Raw genomic sequence first — 22,067 nt, forward strand, 5'->3', positions numbered from 1 at the left:
TCTAGTGCTAAGGTCTCTGATTCTAAGTTGAAATCAAGAACAGGAAAACAATAGGCTTCATATAAGCCAAGGAATACACCTATTCTTTGGCCCAGTATTTCCATTCCTGAAAGTATATCACAAGAATATGATTGAAAAGAAAAAAATGTACATACCCAAATATGTGCAATAGAGGTTATTTTAATAATCAAAACCTGGAAATATTAAAAATGTCCATAACGGGAGGACAAGGTTGAGTAAATTATGGCGTAGTAATCATATGACGCATTATTAATTTATTAATTAACTCATGCAGACATTTGATCATTCACACATTCAAGCACAGATTTATTTATGAAGCACCATTAGGGGTGAAACAACAATCATTCAACCTCAAGAAACTTACAAAGGAAAAGACACAAAGAGACTAAACAAAACACTCTGTGAGTGCTATCTTGATCTATTACAAAGTGTCAAGTAGACTGAGGGGCCGCTTAAAGCTGCCTGGGAGAATCAGGGATGTTGAAACAAGTTTTATTATTACTATAATAATTAATTTTTACATGCTCTTTATAAAAATGATTACAGATTAGGTGAACTTTCCCTTTGATCACTCTCCCAACCTTGGTCCCCTTTTCCCTCCTCCGCCCACTGTCTTCCCTATGCCATCAAACAGAGCAACTATCATAAGTTTTGGGGAGAAATACCCCAGATCCATTATATCTATTTACAGATGCAGAAATGTACCCAGAAGATGTGCTGTTTGGAGAGGTGGTGCTTTTTGTCTTTTGGACAATGATTTGTCTGTATCTTTCACATTGTACATTGGCAGATAGCAAGAGGTGAAATTGCTGGTCACAGGTTATGTGCAACAAAACATTTCATTGCCACACCAAATTGCTATGTTATATATGAAATATTCTTCCAGAGAAACTAAAAAATTTAAATACTATGATCATATTGGTGTGAAGGCCAGGTCAGCCTAGAGAAAGAAAGGATTAAAGACAAGGAGAATGGTAGGGATATCCCTGTAATAATCAAAGTGCTGAATGATCCTTCAGAGATTGAATTAGGGTCCAGATAATAGGAACAGATAGGAATGAGGTCAAACAATGGAATTTAAAAGTATCTATTAGCTTTGCTACCCAGGAGATCATTAAGACCTAGGCAAAAAGTTGTAGAAGGTTTATAATGCATGGGGTGTGACACCTCGCAGTGAGGTCTCCAGTACACTTATTTTGCTTGAATGTTGAAGACTGGGTAAACTTTAAAATGTTTTATTTAATGTGATTAGAGTCTTATTTTACAATGAAAAGAATTTGAGGGATAAAATAAAAGACATGAGAATCTAGGCTTTGCTTTAGATGCTGTTCTAACACTACCAATCTCAAACCACTTAGCTAGTACTTTTCACTTTGACTCCTACCCTAGTTAGGAGATTAGAAGTGCCAGGTAGGCAATTAAGAATTTGTTTGACTCTCATGACATGCACAATTACCTTCTTACCTCTCCAGATCTACTAGTCTCTATCCTCACAACTGCTGGCACACTTCTCAGATAGGCTTCTAGTGTAGGGTAACCTAACTGCTTAAAGGGGATCCAGTCTCCAGTCAAGGATCTGTACTCTCCTTGGAGTCGGGGTAATGCTATTCCATTCTTATGAGACTGTAGAACAGCTCGTAGCATTTTTGAAACCAGATCTGCTTCCAGCATCTTCACCTATAAGAACACAATAGAAGGTTACTATGATTCATTAGTCTGCAGATTCAAATAGATTTTCAGAGTGTACACGTGTTAGAATATCCCATCAACTGTTACTCAATACTTTCTGTGCTATTACAATATAGAGAAATAACTGATATGGTGGAGAAAGGCACAGAATACTATGAGAATATAGGGAAGTCAGACGGGCTAAAAGACTAGTCTAGAGAGGGAGAACACCAGGGACTTTTTCCCAGATAAGAGAAGGCCTGAACGAAATCTTGAAGGACATGAAGGAATCATTCAGGCAAAAAGGAAAAGGGTATGTGGGGTGAGGATGGGGAGCAGTATCAGCCTCAAGTAAAGAAAGGGAAGAGAAGGTTCAAAAGGCACAGAGGTCAAAGAGAAGTAACATGGTTAATTCTGAGGGATTCCAGGCAGTTAAGAGGCTGGACATGACTGAACAAAGACTCTATGATTATAAGCTGAGGACCGAAAGGTGGGGATAGGAGACGTGGAAAGAGGCAGACTCAGATGAGACTCCTACATTATGTTAACATGTGCATTTTTGCCATACATAATGTGGGGGCTTAGAGGGATTTGAAATAGGGGAATAAAGTGATCAGCTCTGCATTTTTGAAAGATAACTATTTGGTAGTGGGGAAGATAAATGCAAAGGAGAAAAACTAATGAGTTGTGAGGATACTTGGAAATGTGGAGGACTTGAAAACAGGGCCCTGGTAATAAACAAAAAATCAATTTGAGAGGTAATTAAGATGTAGAATCAACTGAAATTGATTGGTTTGGATAATGAGGGAAGTTTCCAAGTTTCTAGCTTAGAACCATGGTGGGTAGTAATGATCCACACGGGGATGAAGCAGAACAAGTTTGCAAGAGAGGAAGAGTATGAATTCATTTGAGATGTACGGAGGCTGGAATGCTTGTAGGTCAGCCACACAGATATACTCGCTAGGAATTCAGGTTAGAGGTCTAAAGTGGAGTTAGAGTTGTTGGTCTTCAACATATATGTGGTATTTGGTATCCAGGGAGTCAAAAATAAGGTTAAGGATGGACCTCTGTGGAAGGCCATCGTTAAAGCATGGGCAGAGTAAAAAGAACCAAGAAAAGGCTGAGAAAAAAGTGACCAGAAAGAAGTAGAAAAGGCAGAGCTTGTGTCATATAAGCAAAAAGAGACAAGAACCAAAGAGAATGGCATATTCAAATGTGTCATACACAGAAGACAGGGCAAGCAAGAGAAAAAAATGAATTTTGGTACCTAGGAAATCTGTGGGGATCCTGGCCGAGGATTTTCATTGACCAGTAACTGCCATTTTGCAAGATTAACCACTCATACTTTCTTTGGACTAACAGTAAATAGAATGGTAATAATACAATGAGAGAATGATATTTAAGAAGCCAGGAAAAGTAGGCTTAGGAAGGCAAGCAAGCCATGGACAGTTTATTAATTCTTCCTTCAACAGTGCTACCCGACAGAACTTTCTGTGCTAATGGAAATGTTTTATATCTGTGCTGTCCAATACATGTGGTGATTGAGCACTTGAAATGTGGCCAGCACGACTGAGGAACTGAATTTTTAATTTAATTGGAATTAAATGTAGCTAGTGGATGCTATATTGGACAGTACAGAATTCTAGACAGTCTTATTCTTTCTCCAGTTTAGAAAACAAAAGGAGGAATAGCATACAATGCTAGCATTTCCCTCATTTGTCAGTCTGAAAAGGAGATATCAGCTTATTTGTGAGTGCTCTTAATTATAAATGTGGTACTCAAATGATAGCGAGGTTTACGTGGCAGATAACTTTAAAAAATTTATTATATACATTTCCCTCTACTAAACATTAACTCTGATCAAACTGTCACCACCAGCACCCACATTTAATTAATACTATGTGTATATACACAATGTGTAGTATAATATTATTTGAATGGAGAATGCAAAAAATACATATACTGTAAACCTTATAGCAACCACTAAAATTTTTTTAAAGAAGCATAATTAGCCAGTAGTAAAGATAAAACAATAAAAATTCAATCAAAAAGTAATGAGATGTATACCTGAAATTATATAACGCTGGATGTTAACAACACTAGAATTTTAAAAAGGGGGAAAAAAAGCAATTAAAAGTAAAAAAAAAAAAAACTTAGGCAAAAAAAGGGGAGAGGAACAGATAGCACAAATAGAAAAGATCTGGCAAAATGGTAGATTTAAAGCCAACCACGGCAACAATTACATTAAATGTAAACTGCTGAAAATATCTAAAAAATTTAGGATTGGTGGAGTGGATATAAAAACTTAACTTATACACTATATATATGAGAAATCTATTTTAAATAAATATACAACATAGGTTCAAAGTAAAAAGCTAGACAAAGATTTGTCATACATACATGATTAATTAATACAAGAACAAGGAATACCATCTGAGATAAGGACAGACATTACATAATTAAGGAGTTAATTCATCAGGAAGATATAATATTCCTAAATGTGACTACACCAAATACCAGTGCTTCAAATTACATGAAGCAGAAGCCAATAGAGCAGAAAGAATAAATATATTCATAATTGGAAAATTCAAAACTTCTTTCTCAGTAATTGGCAGAATCAGTAAGCAAAACATTAGTAAGGTTATAGAAGAGCTGATTAACATCAAGCAAACTGACCTAATTGATATTTATAGAACACTCTACCCCAATAATAGCAGAATATACATTCTTTTCTGAATATACATTTTATATATATATATACACACATATATTTAGAGAATATATTCTGGGACCTACGACAATCCTTGATCAGTTTAAAATAACTGAAATTATACAAAGAGTATCCTGTGACCAGAAAAGAAAATTAAATTAGGTATCAGTAACAGAAAGATATGTGGACAGTCTCTATGTATTTACAAATTTAATGATATGCTTCTAAAAATCAAGATCAGAAAGGAAGCCTCTTTTAAGACAAAAACATCAGAATTTTTTAATAAATGAAAATACAATGTGCAAAAATTTGCTAGATGCAGTTAAAACAATATCTAGAGGGAATTTTGCAGCATTATACACTTATGTTAAGAAAGAAGAAAGGTCCCAATTCAGTGATCTAATCTACTACTTTGAGAAAAGAGTAAATTATACCAAAAGTAAGTAAAAGGGAGGAAGTAATAAAAATGAGAGTAAAGTCAATATTGAACTGATGAAACATATTAGTAACGAAATAGAATAGAAAGTTAAAGAAAAAATCATGAAGCCAAAACTAGTTTTTTAAAAACATCAATAAAATTGATAAACTTCCAGGTAGATTAATCAAGAAAAAAAAAGAGAGAAGACATGAATTAGTAATAATGGGATTGAAGAACAGGCCATCAATACAGATCCCATAGACATTAAAAAGGAAATATGAATAACTTATGCCAATAAATTTGGTCAATTAGGTGAAATGGAGTAAATTTACTGAAAGACACAAATTCCAAAGTTTATTCAAGATGAAATAGATAATATCTCTATATGTATTAGAAAAGTTGAATTTGTAGTTAAAAACCTTCACACAGGAAAACTCAAACCCAGATGGGTTTTATTGCCAATTCTACTAAAATCTTCAAGAAAAAATACTTCTACACAAACTCTTACAAAAAACATAGGGGAAGGGAATCCTAAATTCATTTTATGAGGTTAGCATTATGCTGATACCAAAACCAAAGACATTTTGTGCTAAGAAAAGCACAAACCAATATCCCTCATTAACATAACTGCAAATATTCCTAACAAAATATTAACAAATCAAGTCTAACAATATGTAAGAAGGGTAACACATCACGATCAACTATGGTTTACTCTAGTAATGGAAGACTGATTTAACATTCATAAATCAACCAATGTAACTGACTATATCAACGACTATATCAACGACTAAACCACATGATATCAATAGGCGAAGAAAAGACATTTGACAAAGGTCAAAATCATTTATGATGAAAAAACTCTCAGAAAATAAGAATAGAAGGGGACCTCCTCCACCAGATAAAGAATATATTTGAAAAACCCATAGCTAACATAATATGCAACAAGAAAAAAAATGAATGCTTTCTCCCTAAGACGGGAACAGGGCAAGAATGTTCCCTCTCTTCATTCCTATTCACATACCACATTGGAGGTCCTAACAAGTGCAAGAAGACTGTTTTCAAGACTTATAATAATATATTAACCAAGTAATGTAGGTATTGTCGAAAAGACAGATCCATCAATGGAATAGAATACATAATCCAGAAATAGACCAACATATATATAGTCAACTGATTTTGGACAAAGTTACCCAAAAATTCAATGAAGAGTGCTGGAACACTATTCATCCATTTGCAAAAAATGAACCCCATACCATATTCAAAAATTAACTCAAAACAGACCACTTAGGTCCTACTCGAAAAAGCTAATACTGTAAAACGTCTAAAAAAAAAAAAAAGAGTAAATCTTTGTGATCTTGAGTTGGGCAAAGATTCTTTTAGAACCACAGAAGAAAAAACTGACAAATTGGATCTCATCAAAGTTTTAAATTTCTGCTCTTTTAACTTTAAATTTCTGTTGAGAAAATAAAAAGACAAGCCACAGACTGAAAGAATATATTTTTATAACACCTCTGGAAAAGGACTGGTAGCCAGTATATATAAACACTCAAAACTCAATAAGAAAACAAAGATCCCAATTTAAAATGTGCAAAACGTCTGAACACATACTAAAATAGAGACATAGATGGCCAAAAATCATATTATTCATTAAGGAAATGAGAATGAAATTCACAATGGGGCATCACGACACATCTTTCAGAATAGCTTAAACTTTAAAAAAAAACAATATGAAGCGCTGATGAGAATATAGAGCAACTGAAATTCTTGTACGTGTCTGGTGGACTTGCAAAACAGTACTTTGAAAAATAGCTTGGCAGTTTCCTATGAAGTAAAAAAACATATACTTATCATACAATCCAAAAAACTTACATATAGGTAATTACCCGAGAGAAATGACACATGTCCCTACAAAAACCTATACTTAAATGTTTATGGCTTTATCCATAAGTATCCCCAAATTAGAAAGAATTTCAAATGTCTAAACAAATGTGGCACATCCCTGCAGTGAAGTACTACTCAGCAATTAAAAGGAACAAACTATTGATTCATAAAACTGTATGAATGACTCTCACACTATGCTAAGTGGAAGAAGCCAGATACAAAAGACTCTATGCTGTATGATTCTAGAAAAGGCAAAACTATAGGCATAGAAGTTAGATCAGTGGTTGACAAGGGACGGGAGTATAGGGGAAGAGACTGACTACAAAGAAGGCACAGGGTAATTCTGGGAGTGATGGAAATATTGTCTATCTTGATTGGCAAATTATATGTTTGTCAAAATTCATAGAATTGTAAACAAAAAAAAAGGTGACTTTTATTATATGTAAAGTATACATCATTAGGTCTGAGAATAAGGAGTTCTTTCAAGTTGTGCCACTTTGCAATCAACTCTCATCCTCTTATACATGCTGTCCTGGCTCCTGGCAACCACTGATCTGCTTTCTGACACAGACCACTTTTTGCCTAGTGTTCTTGAGTTTCATCCATGTGTCCCCATTGATCTAATACTATGATAAGTAGTATGTCATTGTGTGGACATGCCACCAATTCATTTACCCACCTGAATGTTGCTAGGCATTTTGGCTGCTTCCAGTTTGGGGGTATTACAAATAAGGCTGTATTGAAAAGTATAAATCTTCAGGTAGACATATGTTTCTCTTTCTCTTGTGAGAATCCAAATTCTGAGATTCAGATTTTCTAAAAATTTAATATACACAATAATTCTGAGAGGAAAGTATTCTCACTCTATAGATAAGAAAACCAAAGCTCAGGGAAGTTAAATAGCCAAGATATGATAAGATGTATGGAAGCTATTCACAGGGATGGTATAGATTCCAAGTCAGTGAGATAGAAAGGCACTTTAAAGAGTAAACAGAAAATTCATGGCAGCAAAAAATGACAGCTGTAGAGTTGCAGAACCTCTGTCCCCCTGGTGTCCAACTACACTTTGAGTGTGTTGGGGAGCAGCTAAGAGAGGACGGTTTGGGGATATATATTTCAAGGTTGCTAGAAGTTAAATCTAAAGTGTAAATTCTGGCTCTTAAGTAGTTAACTCCTGATCATAAGAAACATACTTTGATTTGTAATGGTTCCTGACTCAGTGGTCAAAGATCACTGAACCTACGCTGCACTATTTTTTTTTTCTCCAAGTAGGAGAAATGGAGGCTGGCCAAGTTCTAATTTGCAAGAGGAAAAACTAAAGGATAACCTACTAACTTCCCAGAGCCAAGCCTCTCCACCTTTTTTACTTCCACCTTTCCTACCTTCTTTCCTTCAAAACTCCGTCCCTCCCACCTGTTCATCTAGAGCTTTTCTGAGTAAAGCTGGACTTTGCATCTCTGTATATCAGTAGATGGGCCCTGACTATGAGTTATGCACACATGATGTGTAGATATAATGCCAAGTGGTCAGCACACATATAGGAACACGCCCATCTGGGTGTGAGCAGTGTACCTGGATCTGTTTAGACTATACGGTTTAGTACATCTAGTTCCTCCCCAGTCAGAACCACTATGAACTCCTGCTGAGAGTTTCAGTAGGAAAGACTTGTCCCTCACTTTGAGAAGGAGTTTCTACTTCCTCTTCCTTCCCTTCCTTCTGGAAAGAGTATCCGTTCCATTACAACCTCCTTACTGTGGTCTACTTTTCCCCAGCTACATTAGTGGGTGGGCAGCAACCACTAACTTGTGGGAGTAAAAAAAAAAAAAAAAAAATCTCCTAAATGCGTTCTACTCACTAATGCACATTCTATGACTAAAAACTAATAGAACTCCAATATGATGCTGGTTTGAAAAGACAAGTCTAATCCCATCTTAGAAGCTAATCAGAGACTGGTTCTGCAGGCTGCCCTATATGAAAGCCTTCTACTTCTTCCACCCTTGGGAGAACTACTTCAGACCACTTTCTCTGAAATGTCCCCTCTATCTTCCTACATTATACTCTGAAAGAGCTGCCAGTAAAGGGTCACCCAAACAAACAATTTGGGGGTGTGCTGATAAATAGTAGTTGATATACTGATTTTGATTTGACTGTGGGGAGAGACAGAGGATTGCGGAAGGCTGTGCCCATGCCTCCTCTTACTGGTGTCTCCAAGTTCTATATCACTACGCAAAGAGCACTTATTTTCCTAGGACAAATCCTTTCTCCTGGGGCTCTGATCTCCTCTGTAAAATGAAGCAATTCTGTATTCATGGTTCTCAACTCCTTACCACCATCACCTCATGATACATGAAGACAGGCTGACATTCACAATTCCCCCAATTCTGACTACCTCTGTGGTGAGCACTCTAGTCCACACCAACATCTCTTGCCTGGATTGGGGCAATTGCCTCCTAGCTGTCTCAGCTTCCAGTTCACCTCCAAAAATCTATTCTCCATATAGGGGCCACACAGCTCACTGCCTCAGCTCCTTCAGGTGTTTGCTCAAAGGTCACCTCCTCAGCAAGGCCTTCCCTGGCCACCCTATCCAAAATCAGAACTGTTATGCTGGCTGTCCAGTATTCCCTACACCCCTTCCCTGCCTTACTTACTTAGTTACTTAGTTACCTAGTTACTTAGTTACTTAGTTACTACCTTACTTACTTACTTCCCTACCCTACCTTACTCTTTTGCATTTATCAGCACCCAGTATTCCTTATTTAATTGTACCATCTGTTTTCCCAACTTGATTATGAGCTCCATGAAAGCCAGAATTTGTGAGGTTTTGTGTATTACTGAATCCCTAGTGCCTAGCCCACAAGAGCTCAATATTCAATGAACAAATGAGAAATACTCCATCTACCTAATACTCCTTTTCTACTTACTAAAATATAACATAATGCATGTGAGCTATGAAAGGAATCATCTTTATTAAAAAACTTAAAAATTTTAATGATTGTTTTTAACTAACTTAGACAGCCAGTTATGTCACCAAGCTGTGGCTGAGAACCATCAGGTAGATTATTTCAAGGCCCTCCACTCTGAGCCAGTGTTCTCAACAAACAGGCCCACGTTAGGGACACAGTGTTACTGTAAGAAGTTAACACATCCCGATGAGCTGTAGACACTGCCTAATATTGGTAAGTATCTCACACTTACATGTATTCCTGTTTTTCCAACAGTGGGCATATACTGTTGGGATTTACAAACAAATTAATACTGAATTCACAACAGCTTTTAGTAGCTATGTTTATATCAACCAATGGACACTAGAGGCATAACTACTAATATGCAAAGTTTCACAAAGGTTTTTAAAACATTAAAACAAACAAACAAAAAACACCCTTATACTTGAGAGGACTGGGGAGCAAGACTTGACCACATGGCTGCAATCCAAATTAAGTACCCCTTCCCTCCTTTCTTTACCCCACACCTGGCTTTTTTTTTTTTTTTTTTAAATTTTTTTGCTTTTTTTTTTTTTTTTAACTTATGCTATTTTCATGGAATGATGTAATTCTTTATTTGCAAACACCTTTTTGGAGGGAAAGGTAGTCCCTTACACTCTGAGACTGAAGATCTCAAAGCTAGTGAAGAGGCAGTTATGCACAGTAAAGCCTGGAAGGGAAAAATGTGACTACACATCTTGCTCAGATGTAGGTTCATCTTCTCATGCTCGTCAATTTCTTCCAGTTGGATTTGGGGTCCATATGTTAGCATTACTACTTTAGGCAATGAACAAAAAGAAAGTTATGACTAAAGCTTTAAAGAAATCACTATTTTCTAAGCTATATTGGCTTAAAATGTTCTAAATGTTTAATTCCTTGATTGTCATGGCATTTTTTGAGATTTTTCTGAATGGCAATGACCCTCAATAACTTTTGTAAAAAGCATACAATACTTTCCTCTAACTATGAAATTAAGTTTCTTATTTTGGATGTCATCCATTAGAAGCACAAAAGGAAATTTATGGGAATTTCAACTCTGTCTCAATGGCAAACATTCAAGCATCCTCTCCACCAAAATTAAGTTTGAAGTTTCTCTAAAGTGGCTCCTCAAATTTTTTACGTTGCCCCTTTGACTCTCTTTACCCTTTATTTCTTCTCTCTGAAAGTGTTGTGAGAAATAGAATTCTGAGTTTAAGAAAACTCAAATTATTTTTATTTTGAGAAAGTTATGCAAGTTATGCAACTTGTGGTGACCACAAGTTTGGCTAGTTTGAGAGAAATAAGGCTGGCTATCTCTGTTTTAGACCACAGCCTTTCAGGTTAAAATTCTTAATGGTTTCCTTAGATAATACAGGGTCTGCTTCCCCAGAATCCTAAACATTAGCAGAGTAATGTGGAGGTGGGAATGCAGAATTATTTAATCAGAGTACTTCTGACTTGGAAAACCAAGTCAAAACCAAAACCATCCTGATAATACAGGGTCAGCTAGCAAAGACCTTAGAGAGGAAGAAAATGGTCACCATAGGTCACAACAAATTGCACTTGACTTTCCCTTCCTTCCTCTCACTCTTTTTCCTCCTCCTTTCCTTGCCTCTCTTCTGAATGACAAACATCAACAGTAGAGTTATATGAGCTTACTAGGGTACTTGACATTCAGTAGTTACTTGCATTTCCTGGAAGCATGATGTGGATGAGAAACTACCTAAGAATATATGCCTTAAATGGCACATGGCACAATGATAAAAGCATTGGTATATAGGAGAAATCTTTAGGACAGCATTAAATTTGAAATATCAGAATTTTCACAGATTTACTTATTTGCCTCTTTAACATACTTGTGAACTGGAAAGCTTGGTAAGAAAAGCCACTGGATCTCCTCCAAGATTACTCACTTAATTAGTAGACAAAAAGTCACTTACTGCTTTGGCAAAGGCTTAGGGAGCAGAGATTCCCTGCTAGACCACAATCCCACAATGTTCCCACACACTGTCCGGCTTAGGAAAGCAGCATAGGATGGTGAGCCCAACACCACAGTAGGGAGCTGAGAGAAGCATGGAATACTGGCGGGCCTCTTCATACCATCTCCTCCAAACCCTTCAGTTTAATAATGAGGAAGCAGGCCCAGGGCGATTATTCCAGGTCTCACATATTTTTATGGCCAGAACCACAACAAGAGCCCAGGTCTTCTGGTTCCCTACTTTAGGGCTTCCTTTTAGATAGCTGCTTCAAATGTCTAGAAATGGCTTCTGCAAGTAAATTGGACTTAGGGAACACTGACTTAGTGATCAACCCATAAAGTGACATGAAACAGGGATCTGCCATGTTCTGATTTAAGGGTATGGCACTCAAATCCAAAAGAATCTCTGACTGTTGCAAATATTTAGTGGTGGCAACTGACATCTCCTTTTATCCTTTCACTCTGTCCTTTTTCTTTTTCCTACACAATAAATCATAGTACTCCACAAAGTGCTAATAATATACAAGTGGGGCTAGGAATAGGGGAAAGTAATGACAGCCTTTAAGAAAGTGTTATGTAAATATCCTAAAATAATAATTCTCACACTCAAAACTGTATTTTGGAAATTCACAGCTTTTCTCTTCAATACACCTGGCAATCATCCTGAGAAAGTCTTGTTCTGAAGAATGTGGCTTCGGTGTCCTCTAGATACAGTCTTTACCACAGACTGAGCCTCCCTGACTCAGTCGTTTACAAGTCAACGTGCTTCCCGGAGCCTAAAATGCCTCACTAGCCTTCAGCCCAGCTGGTCTGGCTCTCACCCATGCTTTCTCTTCTCTAAGTTTCTCTTTTCTCAACTATTTCCAACTATACTGTTTGTCTCATCTTCCACCATGTCATAAATTTGAATGGCAGAGTGGCAGTAAACCTCAGAATAAACTGGAAGAATTATTAGGGTAAATTGAAATCACCAAATAATCTCTCTTACCTTCTTTACTCAGCTCCACAATTCTTAGTAGCTCCTTCGGGTAAATACTTGTGGTAACTGGCCGCCCTTTTACTCGAAGACACTATTTTAGCAATAAGCCAGGCCCTAAAAGTTCAGAATGTCTGTGTATAAAAGATTTTAGATGTCATCGAGTTTATCCCAAACGCCTCATTTTACAAACCAATAAACTAAGCCTAAGAGAGGGAAAGTTTTGGTCTAAGACCCAAACTTCAGGGAGATTTCTCATAATTGCAACGGTTTAACATGTTCTTTTTTCTTTTCCATTGCAGTACAGTCTACTTGTTACCACCTCAATTACTCCTTTACCAACTCTTTAAAAGGAAAGATACTAAATAATGCTCTCAGGTAGTGGATATATTTCCATAGGGTATCTTTAGGGGGCATTTATTATTATTATTATTAGTCATTGTAATTTCAAGTTCTAAACTATATATGCATTACTAACTACATATTATGAGCAATAAGTAAGGGCTTTCCATAAATCTACATCTTAGAGGAAAAAAACCTCTTGAGATAATAAAGTGGCTTAGTTAGGATTTAGGGTCTTAATCCTAGTTCTGCTACTAATTAGCTGTGACCCTGAGTGAGAGGCATTTCAGGGCTCTTTTTTTTCATATGGAAGATGGACAAGATCCTCAATTCTCACCTTTCCTTGGAGTCCTTCAAGTTCTGAAGTGGGATCCAAAGAACTAATGGAAACCATAAGCTTGCTTCCTTCTGACAAAGCTGCACAGCTATAATATTGAGTTTGCTTTGGAGTCACTAGGTATCCTGTGCTGACCAACAGCTGTAATTGGCATATATACACATCTCAGCTAAAAATGACAAAATCAATTACTTTTAAACATTTTGAATGACAAAATTAAAAAAAAAAATTGGCCCGTTGGGGAAATAATAAAAATGAAGCTTTCAAAAGCACAGAGACAGGCGTAGAGGGCAGAGAAGATAAGTTTTGCATAGAGAAAGAAAAACCGATTCACATAAATATGAAATTATATTTCACTCAAGTACCAAAGAACTTGGGTCCTTACTGTATTCATCGGCTGATCCTGAAAAGTGCCAAGATGCAAATCACTCTGTCGAATCTCAGTTCTTGAAAATAGCACTTGATCAAACAAGAACAGGCACTTAGAGGTGGATTATAAAGCATTTTCCTTCACATTCATATTGTCTCCAACTAGATTATATTTCACAGAAAATTTAAAGAGAAGTCCCTCAAGAAGTTTAAATCGCTTGGTATAAAACACACTAGTTCATTCAGTCACGTTCAACCAATACACTTAAAAGGGCATTAGCAGGGATTATGTTCCATCTCCAGTCTACAGGGACTGAAATCCGAAGGCACTGCCAACCGCTGCCTCGCAGTTCTCACTGCGTTTAACTAGCAGAGAGGAAATCTGTGTGCCACCAAAGGGCCCTGGGCTGGGGCACTGGAGATGTGGATTCTAATCCAGCTAGCCTCCGGGCAATTCCCTGCACCCAGCACAGTACTTTGCACCTAACTGACATTCCGGAATGTCAATTAAGTGGGAATAGAAAATTCCCCACCACATGCCGATTAATTGTTATATCAGAGAACTCCAAGCAACTGAGATCCAATTACGTAAGATATGGAAAGTTTGGTGGAAGGAAAAGAGTCAACATTTCTCGACCACTATTGCAAACCAAAGGATTTGCATCGGGTGACCTCACAAAAGCTGTGTGGAATTATGTTCAACATTTCCATCGGAGACACAGAAAACCAGGCTCAAAGAAAGTAATTTATTCACGATCCACAATTAGCTAAGAGGAGAAGCCCAGATTTCCAACTCGGGTCTGCAAAGCCCACACTGTTTTTGCAAGTATGCAGCACCTACACGTCGAGGCAGCCGAGGAGGAGTTAGAAATTTGGGTCTAAGTTTTCTTACTTCTGTCACTAAGTTGTTGCACACGCATCGCCGGGCAGAACGGTTTACTGCCATATTTCCACCTGCACGATGGGCTGGGGGTGGGGGTGGGGGTGGGGGTGGGGGTGGGGGGTTGACCCAGATAGGTAGTTTTGTTTGGTTCTGTAGGGCGGTTATAGCAGGTTAAAAGCACTCCTGTTTGGGCCAGGGCTTTTTCTGATGCAGGTAATTGCTCTCTCAAACTATCTGGGACTGGTGGTACCCTCTGGTTCCAGCTGGGAAATGCATTCTGCTCCGCAGGCGGAACGGAGCCAGGAAAGTTGTGCGGGGCTCCGAGCCCCCGGTCATTAACTCGAGGCTGCGCACCTGACCCTGTGGGTGGGATCTCGGTCAAAGTTAAGAGGCGGCTCGTTCCCAGGGTCAGGTTTGCTTCCTAGCTGTGTCCCCGCCCGGGGCTCGCGGCCGGAGAGCAACCGACAGGATGCGCGCCCTGCGGTACCTGAGCGGCCTGCACGGGCCGGTGCGCAGACAGGCCGCGCCTCCGAGGGGCTGGGAGCTCCCGGTGCCAATGCCCCGGCGCCGGCGCCGCGGTGCCCTGCTCCCGGCGGGCGGCTGCGGAACCACTTCCCGGTCAGCGCCTCCGGCCCCGTCCGCACCCCGCTGCTGCATTTCCGCGGTTGCACGCGGGTCCCGGCAGCGGCGGGCGGGTCCGTCAGGCTCTCGGGGAGGGGACCCATCACAGATTTCAAGCGCGACGCTCTGGAGCTGCAACTCCCCCGGCATCCCCCGCCGCTGCAGGGAGGAGGCCCCGGGCCCCGCCGAGTCCCGCCCGGGCCACTGTCCCGCTAGGGACCCAGGTGCGCCGCGCCCCCCCGCAGCCTCGCCCGGCACCTGTCGCGCCCGGAGCGGCCAACCCCGCGCTCACCTCGTCCCGGGCGCCCACGGCCCGTCCCCGCGCCTCCGGGCCCGGCTCCCTCCGCCGTCTCCGCCAGGGCCCCAACCGCGGCCGCCGCCCACTTTCGGTTTCCCCGCACGGCCGGAGCCGCCGCCGCCGCGGCTCGGGAATCACCTCAAGCCCCCGCCCCGCCCCGCTCCGCCCCGCCCCGCTGCGCTCCGCCCCGCCCCGAGGGCAGCCCGGCCTCGGCTCTGCGCACGCGCGGGCTCCCCAGCCGCGTCGGCCCACGCCGGCGTCCGCGCGTGGGAAGGGAAACCGACGCCGCCTAGCGGTTTCTGCGCGTGCCCACGCACGGGCCGCCGGCGGAAGACGACTGCGCGGCGGGCCCCGGAGCGCCTCCTCGCGGCCAACGCGGGTACCGGCGGGCGGGCGGCCGGGGGCGGCCGGGGGCGGGCGGGGGCGGGCGGGGGCGGCCCGGGGCCCCCGCGGGACCTCGGCAGCCGCGCTCGTGCGCGCCTCCAGCGCCCTGGCTCTCGCGCGCTCAGCTCTCGCTCGTTCTTTCCGTCGATGGTGGGGCTGCAACTTCTCACGCTCCCGGACAGCCACCGGCGTGCACCTCGCATTGCCCTTAGGGTAGTTTGCAAGCGTCAGCTTTTCAAGGAGAGCGCCACCTTCAGAAACGTCAGTCTGCTCCCTGGATGCCTTCTCCCGTAGCCCCTGGCGGGTGCATTTTACTTACCCTTTTCATTGTCTGCTGTTCTCGGATTCAAGCTCTATGAGCGCAGGGATCCTTGTCATTCCGGTGTATTCCCAGAGCCTCGGATTGCTCTTGGCACCTGAGGGCGACTTACATTTTGTCCAGTGCTTTCCTTCATTCATTGTAAGATTATTGAACATCTAATATTCACTTATTTTCTTCTGCACATTGATTCCACCAACATGTATTGCGCATATTGGTTTGCATTCCTGAAACCAGCATGGAACACTTCTCTATGTATTCAAATACGCATTTACTGGGGGTCTGTCTACCGTTTTTTTTTTTTTTTTTTTTTTCCCGGCAGCTATAGTGAGTGTAATTGGCAAACCACAAACTGCGCGTTTAGAATGTACAATTTGAGGTTTTCACATATGTATACAGCTGTGAGGCCATATCAAAATAATGAACACATCCATCATCCCCACCCCCCAAAGTTTCCTCGGGTCACTTTTATAATGCTCACCTCTCGTGTCTCTCTGTCCCTTGCCCCCTCCACAGCCTGTCTGCCTTCTGTCACCATAGATTCGTTTGCTTTTTTTTTAATTTTATTTATCTACTTATTTTTTTAGAGAGAGAAAGAGAGCGTGGGAGTGGGGGATGGGCAGAGGGAGAGGGAGAGAGAAAAATCCTCAGTGCAACTGCAAGAGCTGAGCGCAGAGTTCAAGGCCCGGCTTCACCCCGCTACCCTGAGATCATGACCTGAGCTGAAACCAGGAGTTGGATACCCAAACAACTAAACCACCCAGGTGCCCCTAGTTTGCTTTTTCTAGCGTTTTATATCAATGGAATCATACGGGATATGCTGTCTTTGGGGGGGGGGGGGAAGGAGTGTCCAGCTTTCTTCACTCAATATAAATATGCTGAGATTCATTCATGTTGTTGAGTGTACCAATAGTTCCTACCTCTTGATTGCTGAGTAGTATCCCATTGTAGGGAGGTAATAAACCTACCGTAAGATCCAGCAGTTCTATTCCCAGAGCTTACCTAAGAGAAACGAAAGCCTATGTCCACACAAAGACTTGGGCAAGAATATTCATAGCAGCCCTGTTGATAATAGCCCAAAACAGAAACAATACACATGCCCATCAGTAGGTGAATGAACAATCAACTAGTACCCTTTGAACACCCACTGTTACATAAGTTTCGTGGAATACCAATATGTTAAGGCACAAGCCTATGCTTGAGGAGCCTTTTATTTATTATTATTTTTTGTTTTGTTTTGTTTTTTAAATAAGTAAACTCCGCATCCAACATGGGGCTTAAACTTATGAGCCCAAAGATCAAGAGTCACGTGCTCTACCAACTGAGCCAGCCAGGCACTTCTTGAGGGGCTTTTGATTCAGTGAAAAGAGATAGATAGCAGGCAGTAAGAAGGTAGACTAGAAGTAGATCATGGAAGGGCTGAGAACCCATGAGCGGGAGTTTGGGCTTCTCTCCGAAGGCAGTGGGGAACTGTTCAAAATCTCCTTTGAATGCTGTTCTCTTTTATACTCCCACATGTAGTTTCTAACTAGATCTTCCCAAATGTCTCTTCCTGGTGCCTCCCTACTGCTGTATTTCAGTCTGTTTAGGATCTCTCTCCCTTCCAATCTGCTCCAAACACTGCAGTGGATATAATAGACCTAAAATAGAACCAGACCCAATTTGGACTCTGCAATGTTCGTAACCTCCTCTGGCTCCACATTTAAGATGGGAAAGATGTAAAAAGCAGCTCCCAATTGAAGGAGTGCCAGTTGGAGTAGAAAATTAGGAAAAACTCCAGAGTCCAATATACAAAGTAAGTCCTAGAAGCAATGTAAGTTGACCTCAAGTCTGAGATTCTTTATCCTTGTAAAGGGAGTCTGTGTTTGGACTGTCCTATATATAAAGAAAAATGATGCTCTGTGGCTAGTTTTTTTTTTTAAAAATCAGCTTTCTTTTGATGCATAGTTTACCTATAATAATAAATATTTTAAATGTACAGTTTGATGAATTTTGACAAATGTATTCAATCATGTGTCCACCCCCACAATCAAGATGTAGAACTAGTTCATCATTCCAAAAAGATCCCCAGTGCCTCTTGGGGTGTCTGGATGGCTCAGTGGGTTAAGGTTCTGACTCTTGATTTCAGCTCAGGTCATGATCTCAGGGTTGTGGGATGGAACCCTGCAGTGGGGTGTGTTCAGCAGGGAGTCTGCTTCTCTCTCTCTCTCTCTCTTTCCCTCCCTCTTCCTCTGCCCCTCCTCCTGCTCTCTCTCTCTCTCTCTCTCTCTCTCTCTCTCTCATAAATGAATATTCTTTAAAAAGTTCCCCTGTGCCTCTTTATAGTTAATTTCTTCCCCCTATCTCCAGCCCCAGGCAGGCATTTATCTGATTTCTGTTATTATAGCTTCACCTTCTCTAGAATGTCATAAAAATGGAATCATACAGTATGTGGTCTTTTGTGTCTGGCTTCTTTCACTTAGCCAGATTTTGGAGAGTCACCCATGTTGTCACATATGTCAGTAGTCTGTTCCTTTTCTTTGCCTACTAGCATACCATCATCGGTATGAATATGTCAAATTTGTTTATCCATTCACATTTGATACACATTTGTGTTGTTTCCAGTTTGGGACTATTATGAACAAAACTGCTGTAAACAATCACATGCAGGTCTTTGTGTGGTCACATTTTTCTTGCATAAAGACTTAGGAGTAGAATTATTGGTTGTAGAGTAAGCATATGATTAACTCTATAAGAAACTTATCAAATTGTTTTCTAAAGTGGCTTCATCATTTTGTTCTCCCCTCCTCCCAGCTGCCAGCAGTGTATGAGAGTTCCAGTTGCTTCAAATCTTCTCCAGTCTTTGGAACTGTCAGTCATTTTAAGTTTAGCCATTTCGGTGGGTGTAAACAGATATCACATTGAGATTTTTAATGTGCATTTCCCCATGACTAATGATATTGAGCTTCTTTTCATGTGATCCTTAGCCCTTCATATATGTTCTTTGGTAAAGTGTTCATTCTACAGGTAGGTTTTTGGCTAAGACATAAGGTTTTCAGAAGTCCATGGATAGCTGACATAGCAAGGAAAGGTTGGGAAGTTTACTTTCTTTGGAAATGGTCTAAGGCCCAGGGAGTTCAAGAATTAACTCCCATGCTCTAGATATAATTGGGTTTCAGGGGAATCAGAGATGACACAAAACTGTTATTCAGACGCAATGGCTCTTACCTTTTGTGGGCGGGTCGGGGTAGGGGAAGGTCAGAATATGTGAAAGCAACACATGGATACAAAATTTGGCATATGATCTCAAAAAAGGTTTTGGGTTACCTGAAGTTCCACTAGGAACCTATGTTAAAAACTGCCTTACATGAAGGCTTATACCCTGAGGCCAAAGAGCAGAGTTTTCAGAATGAACGAGACTGAGGCAGAGGTATTCTCTCTCTGCAAGAGCCCAAGCTCATCTTTGGATGACAGGAGTGGGGGCCAGTAGCATCTGTGGCTCTTTTTCAGGAAAGGCAGGCACACTTCACATCCCCAAGGGCCATTGAGAGGTTGTGACCTGCTCAGGTGGCTGTTGGGTGTAGGTGAGGTGGATAGGATAGGAGGGAGATCAGGAGCAGCTGGTCAGTGGGCAGCAGCCTGGCAGGTAATCTGTGCCCATCCAAATACTTCATGAGAGAATAGTTGTCATGGAAACAGAGTGCAAAGGAAGGAAGGTAGATTTGTTGCTGCCTTTTCCTAGGCTGGAAAAGGTGGGAATATTTCAAGTGTGAAATGTCTACCTAAAGCCCTTCATGCATTTTTGTCTACACCTGGGGACCCTGTTTGTTTGAAGAGAGCCACATTGGACACAAACACCAAAGCACCTGTACAAGACAAACAAGACCAAAGCCATCAGTTGAGGTGCATCTCTGTCCTTCCCTTCTTCCTTTCTCTCAGTCCCACAAGCCACCATGTAGAAAGAAGGGGTGACATCAACCATTCCCCAAGAACATGTCCATAGCTCACTTCATTTTTATCTCACCTGATGGAGTATACAGTGTGTGGGATACAGTCTGAGAAACAGACCCTCCTAACCCTCCTTCTCAGAGTCTCTGACTTTAGCTCTGGGGTAAGTAGAGGGGCTATTTTAAATTTTTTTTTTTTAATTTATGATAGTCATATATAGAGAGAGAGGCAGAGACAAGGCAGAGATAAAGGCAGAGGGAGAAGCAGGCTCCATGCACCGGGAGCCCGACATGGGATTCGATCCCAGGTCTCCAGGATCGCGCCCTGGGCCAAAGGCAGGCGCCAAACCGCTGCGCCACCCAGGGATCCCGTAGAGGGGCTATTTTAGAGACCTCCAGTTATCCTTATCTCACTTCCCACCTCAATTCACCTGCTTCTTCTCTATGTTGTCTCCAAAGAGAAACCCAAACCAGGACTCTTGTGTCTATCACTTTGCACACCACCAAAAGAGCCGTAGGGTCTGGGTGTAGGGTTGTTCAGTGTCTTTGTTAATTCCTCTCCTAGAAAATCTTCCTTGAAGCCCCGGCTGAAAGTGACTGCTCCCTTGGCTGAGCAACTAGAGCAGCCTACTTGTCCCTCAGAAATGTCCCTTAGTAGGGGAGGATGTACAATGTGGTTCTAGGTCTCATCTCCCTTGTGAACAACTCGAAGAGACTTTAGATTGTATTCGTCTTTTTTTCCTCTGAGTTATTTAATTACAGATAATTTTAGCAATAATAATTTTAAGTCCTTCTTGAAGCCAAACAACATGTTAAAAGTTATATATGTGGATTAAGCCCTGCTTCATGGGTACTTTTTGCTGACATAAGGTCAGGAAAAAGAGATTCATAACAAAAGGAATCTTTGGACAGATCTATGTTTGGTGAATCATTAACATCATGATCGCACTCTCTCCGGCCGGTCAGCTATTGCCTCACAAACAAGTGCAGAGGAATTTCTAGACAATTGTATTTGTTTTAACTGAGTAAGGAGAAACAAAACAAAACAAAACAAAACACTGAAGGGAGAGATTGCTGGGGCCCTACTGAAATCCAGGCCCTGGTAAAGCTCAGGATGTGCTGATCAAGCAAAACTCCCTAATCTGCCCACAAAGGCCTCCAAGGTGAGTCAGCTGAAAGGGGCTAATCCCCAGAAGGGACTGATCCCTAAAGCTGTAGAGGCCACACAGCCACCGAACACTGGAAAACAGGGGATAACAAGAGCTTAAAGCCATATTGTGTAGAGCAAGGTCATAGGACCCACAGGGGAGGGTCTTGGCTGTCTAAGAGATGGCCTCTGCCCCTCTGCAGCTGTGGCTCATTCACACAGCTCACCCTTGGTCAAGGCCCAGGGAGAAGGAGGACTCCAAGGATGCAGGTGTTGGCGTTGGCTGCAGATTAAGGGCCTGATGTGGGGTAGGGCATGGAGGTAGGGTAACACTCCATGCAAGGCAAGCAACTATGGTATTACTGATTCTGCTGCAGTAGATGCTAGGGGTGAGAAAGGCAGAAGGCAATGAGAAGGAACCATGTAAGTATATAGGAGGTGTTCAGTATTGGTTAGCTGACCTTGAAATCAAAGATGCAGGCAGGGGCGGGTTTAAAAATGTGAGTTCAGGGGCACCCAATTGGCTCAGTCAGTAGAGCATGTGACTCTTGATCTTAGGGTCATGAGTTAGAGCCCCATGCTGAGGGTAGAGATTACATTAAAAATAAAATCTTTTTTTAAAACTGTGGGTTCAGATTCAAAGTATACTATTCTGGGAGCATCATTGCCCCACCTAAATGTTTGACCTTGAATAAATCAAAGTCTTTTGTTAGGTTTAGAGCACTTTGGTCTCATTCTAGCCTCAGACTTACTTAAGTGGCAATGTTAACCCAGTAAGTCCAAAAGAGCCTTCACTATGGGCTGTTTGGTCAATTCCCATTCTTCAGTG

General features: G+C 41.3%; 1 protein-coding gene across 7 annotated transcripts in view; it reads right to left on the reverse strand.

The window, feature by feature from the left end:
• The window catches only part of TDRD7 (tudor domain containing 7), a 71,359-nt gene extending 55,755 nt beyond the window's left edge, over positions 1-15,604 (reverse strand). The window contains exons 1-4 of one of the 7 annotated variants that reach the window (XM_072727883.1): positions 15,457-15,554; positions 13,292-13,432; positions 12,625-12,729; positions 1,486-1,698 (exon numbers count right to left, since the gene is read on the reverse strand). In XM_072727883.1, coding sequence (XP_072583984.1) covers positions 1,486-1,692 — 207 coding nt within the window. In that variant the 5' untranslated portion in view covers positions 1,693-1,698; positions 12,625-12,729; positions 13,292-13,432; positions 15,457-15,554. Of the gene's footprint in view, positions 1-1,477; positions 1,701-7,377; positions 7,507-12,624; positions 12,747-13,291; positions 13,433-15,456 lie in introns of those variants that run through there. The other 6 variants (XM_026013158.2, XM_026013160.2, XM_072727882.1 and 3 more) reach the window with 6 other exon arrangements.
• Positions 15,605-22,067: the final 6,463 nt, after the last annotated feature.

This window comes from Vulpes vulpes, chromosome 12, assembly GCF_048418805.1.
Source record: "Vulpes vulpes isolate BD-2025 chromosome 12, VulVul3, whole genome shotgun sequence".
Taxonomy (NCBI): Eukaryota; Metazoa; Chordata; class Mammalia; order Carnivora; family Canidae; genus Vulpes; species Vulpes vulpes.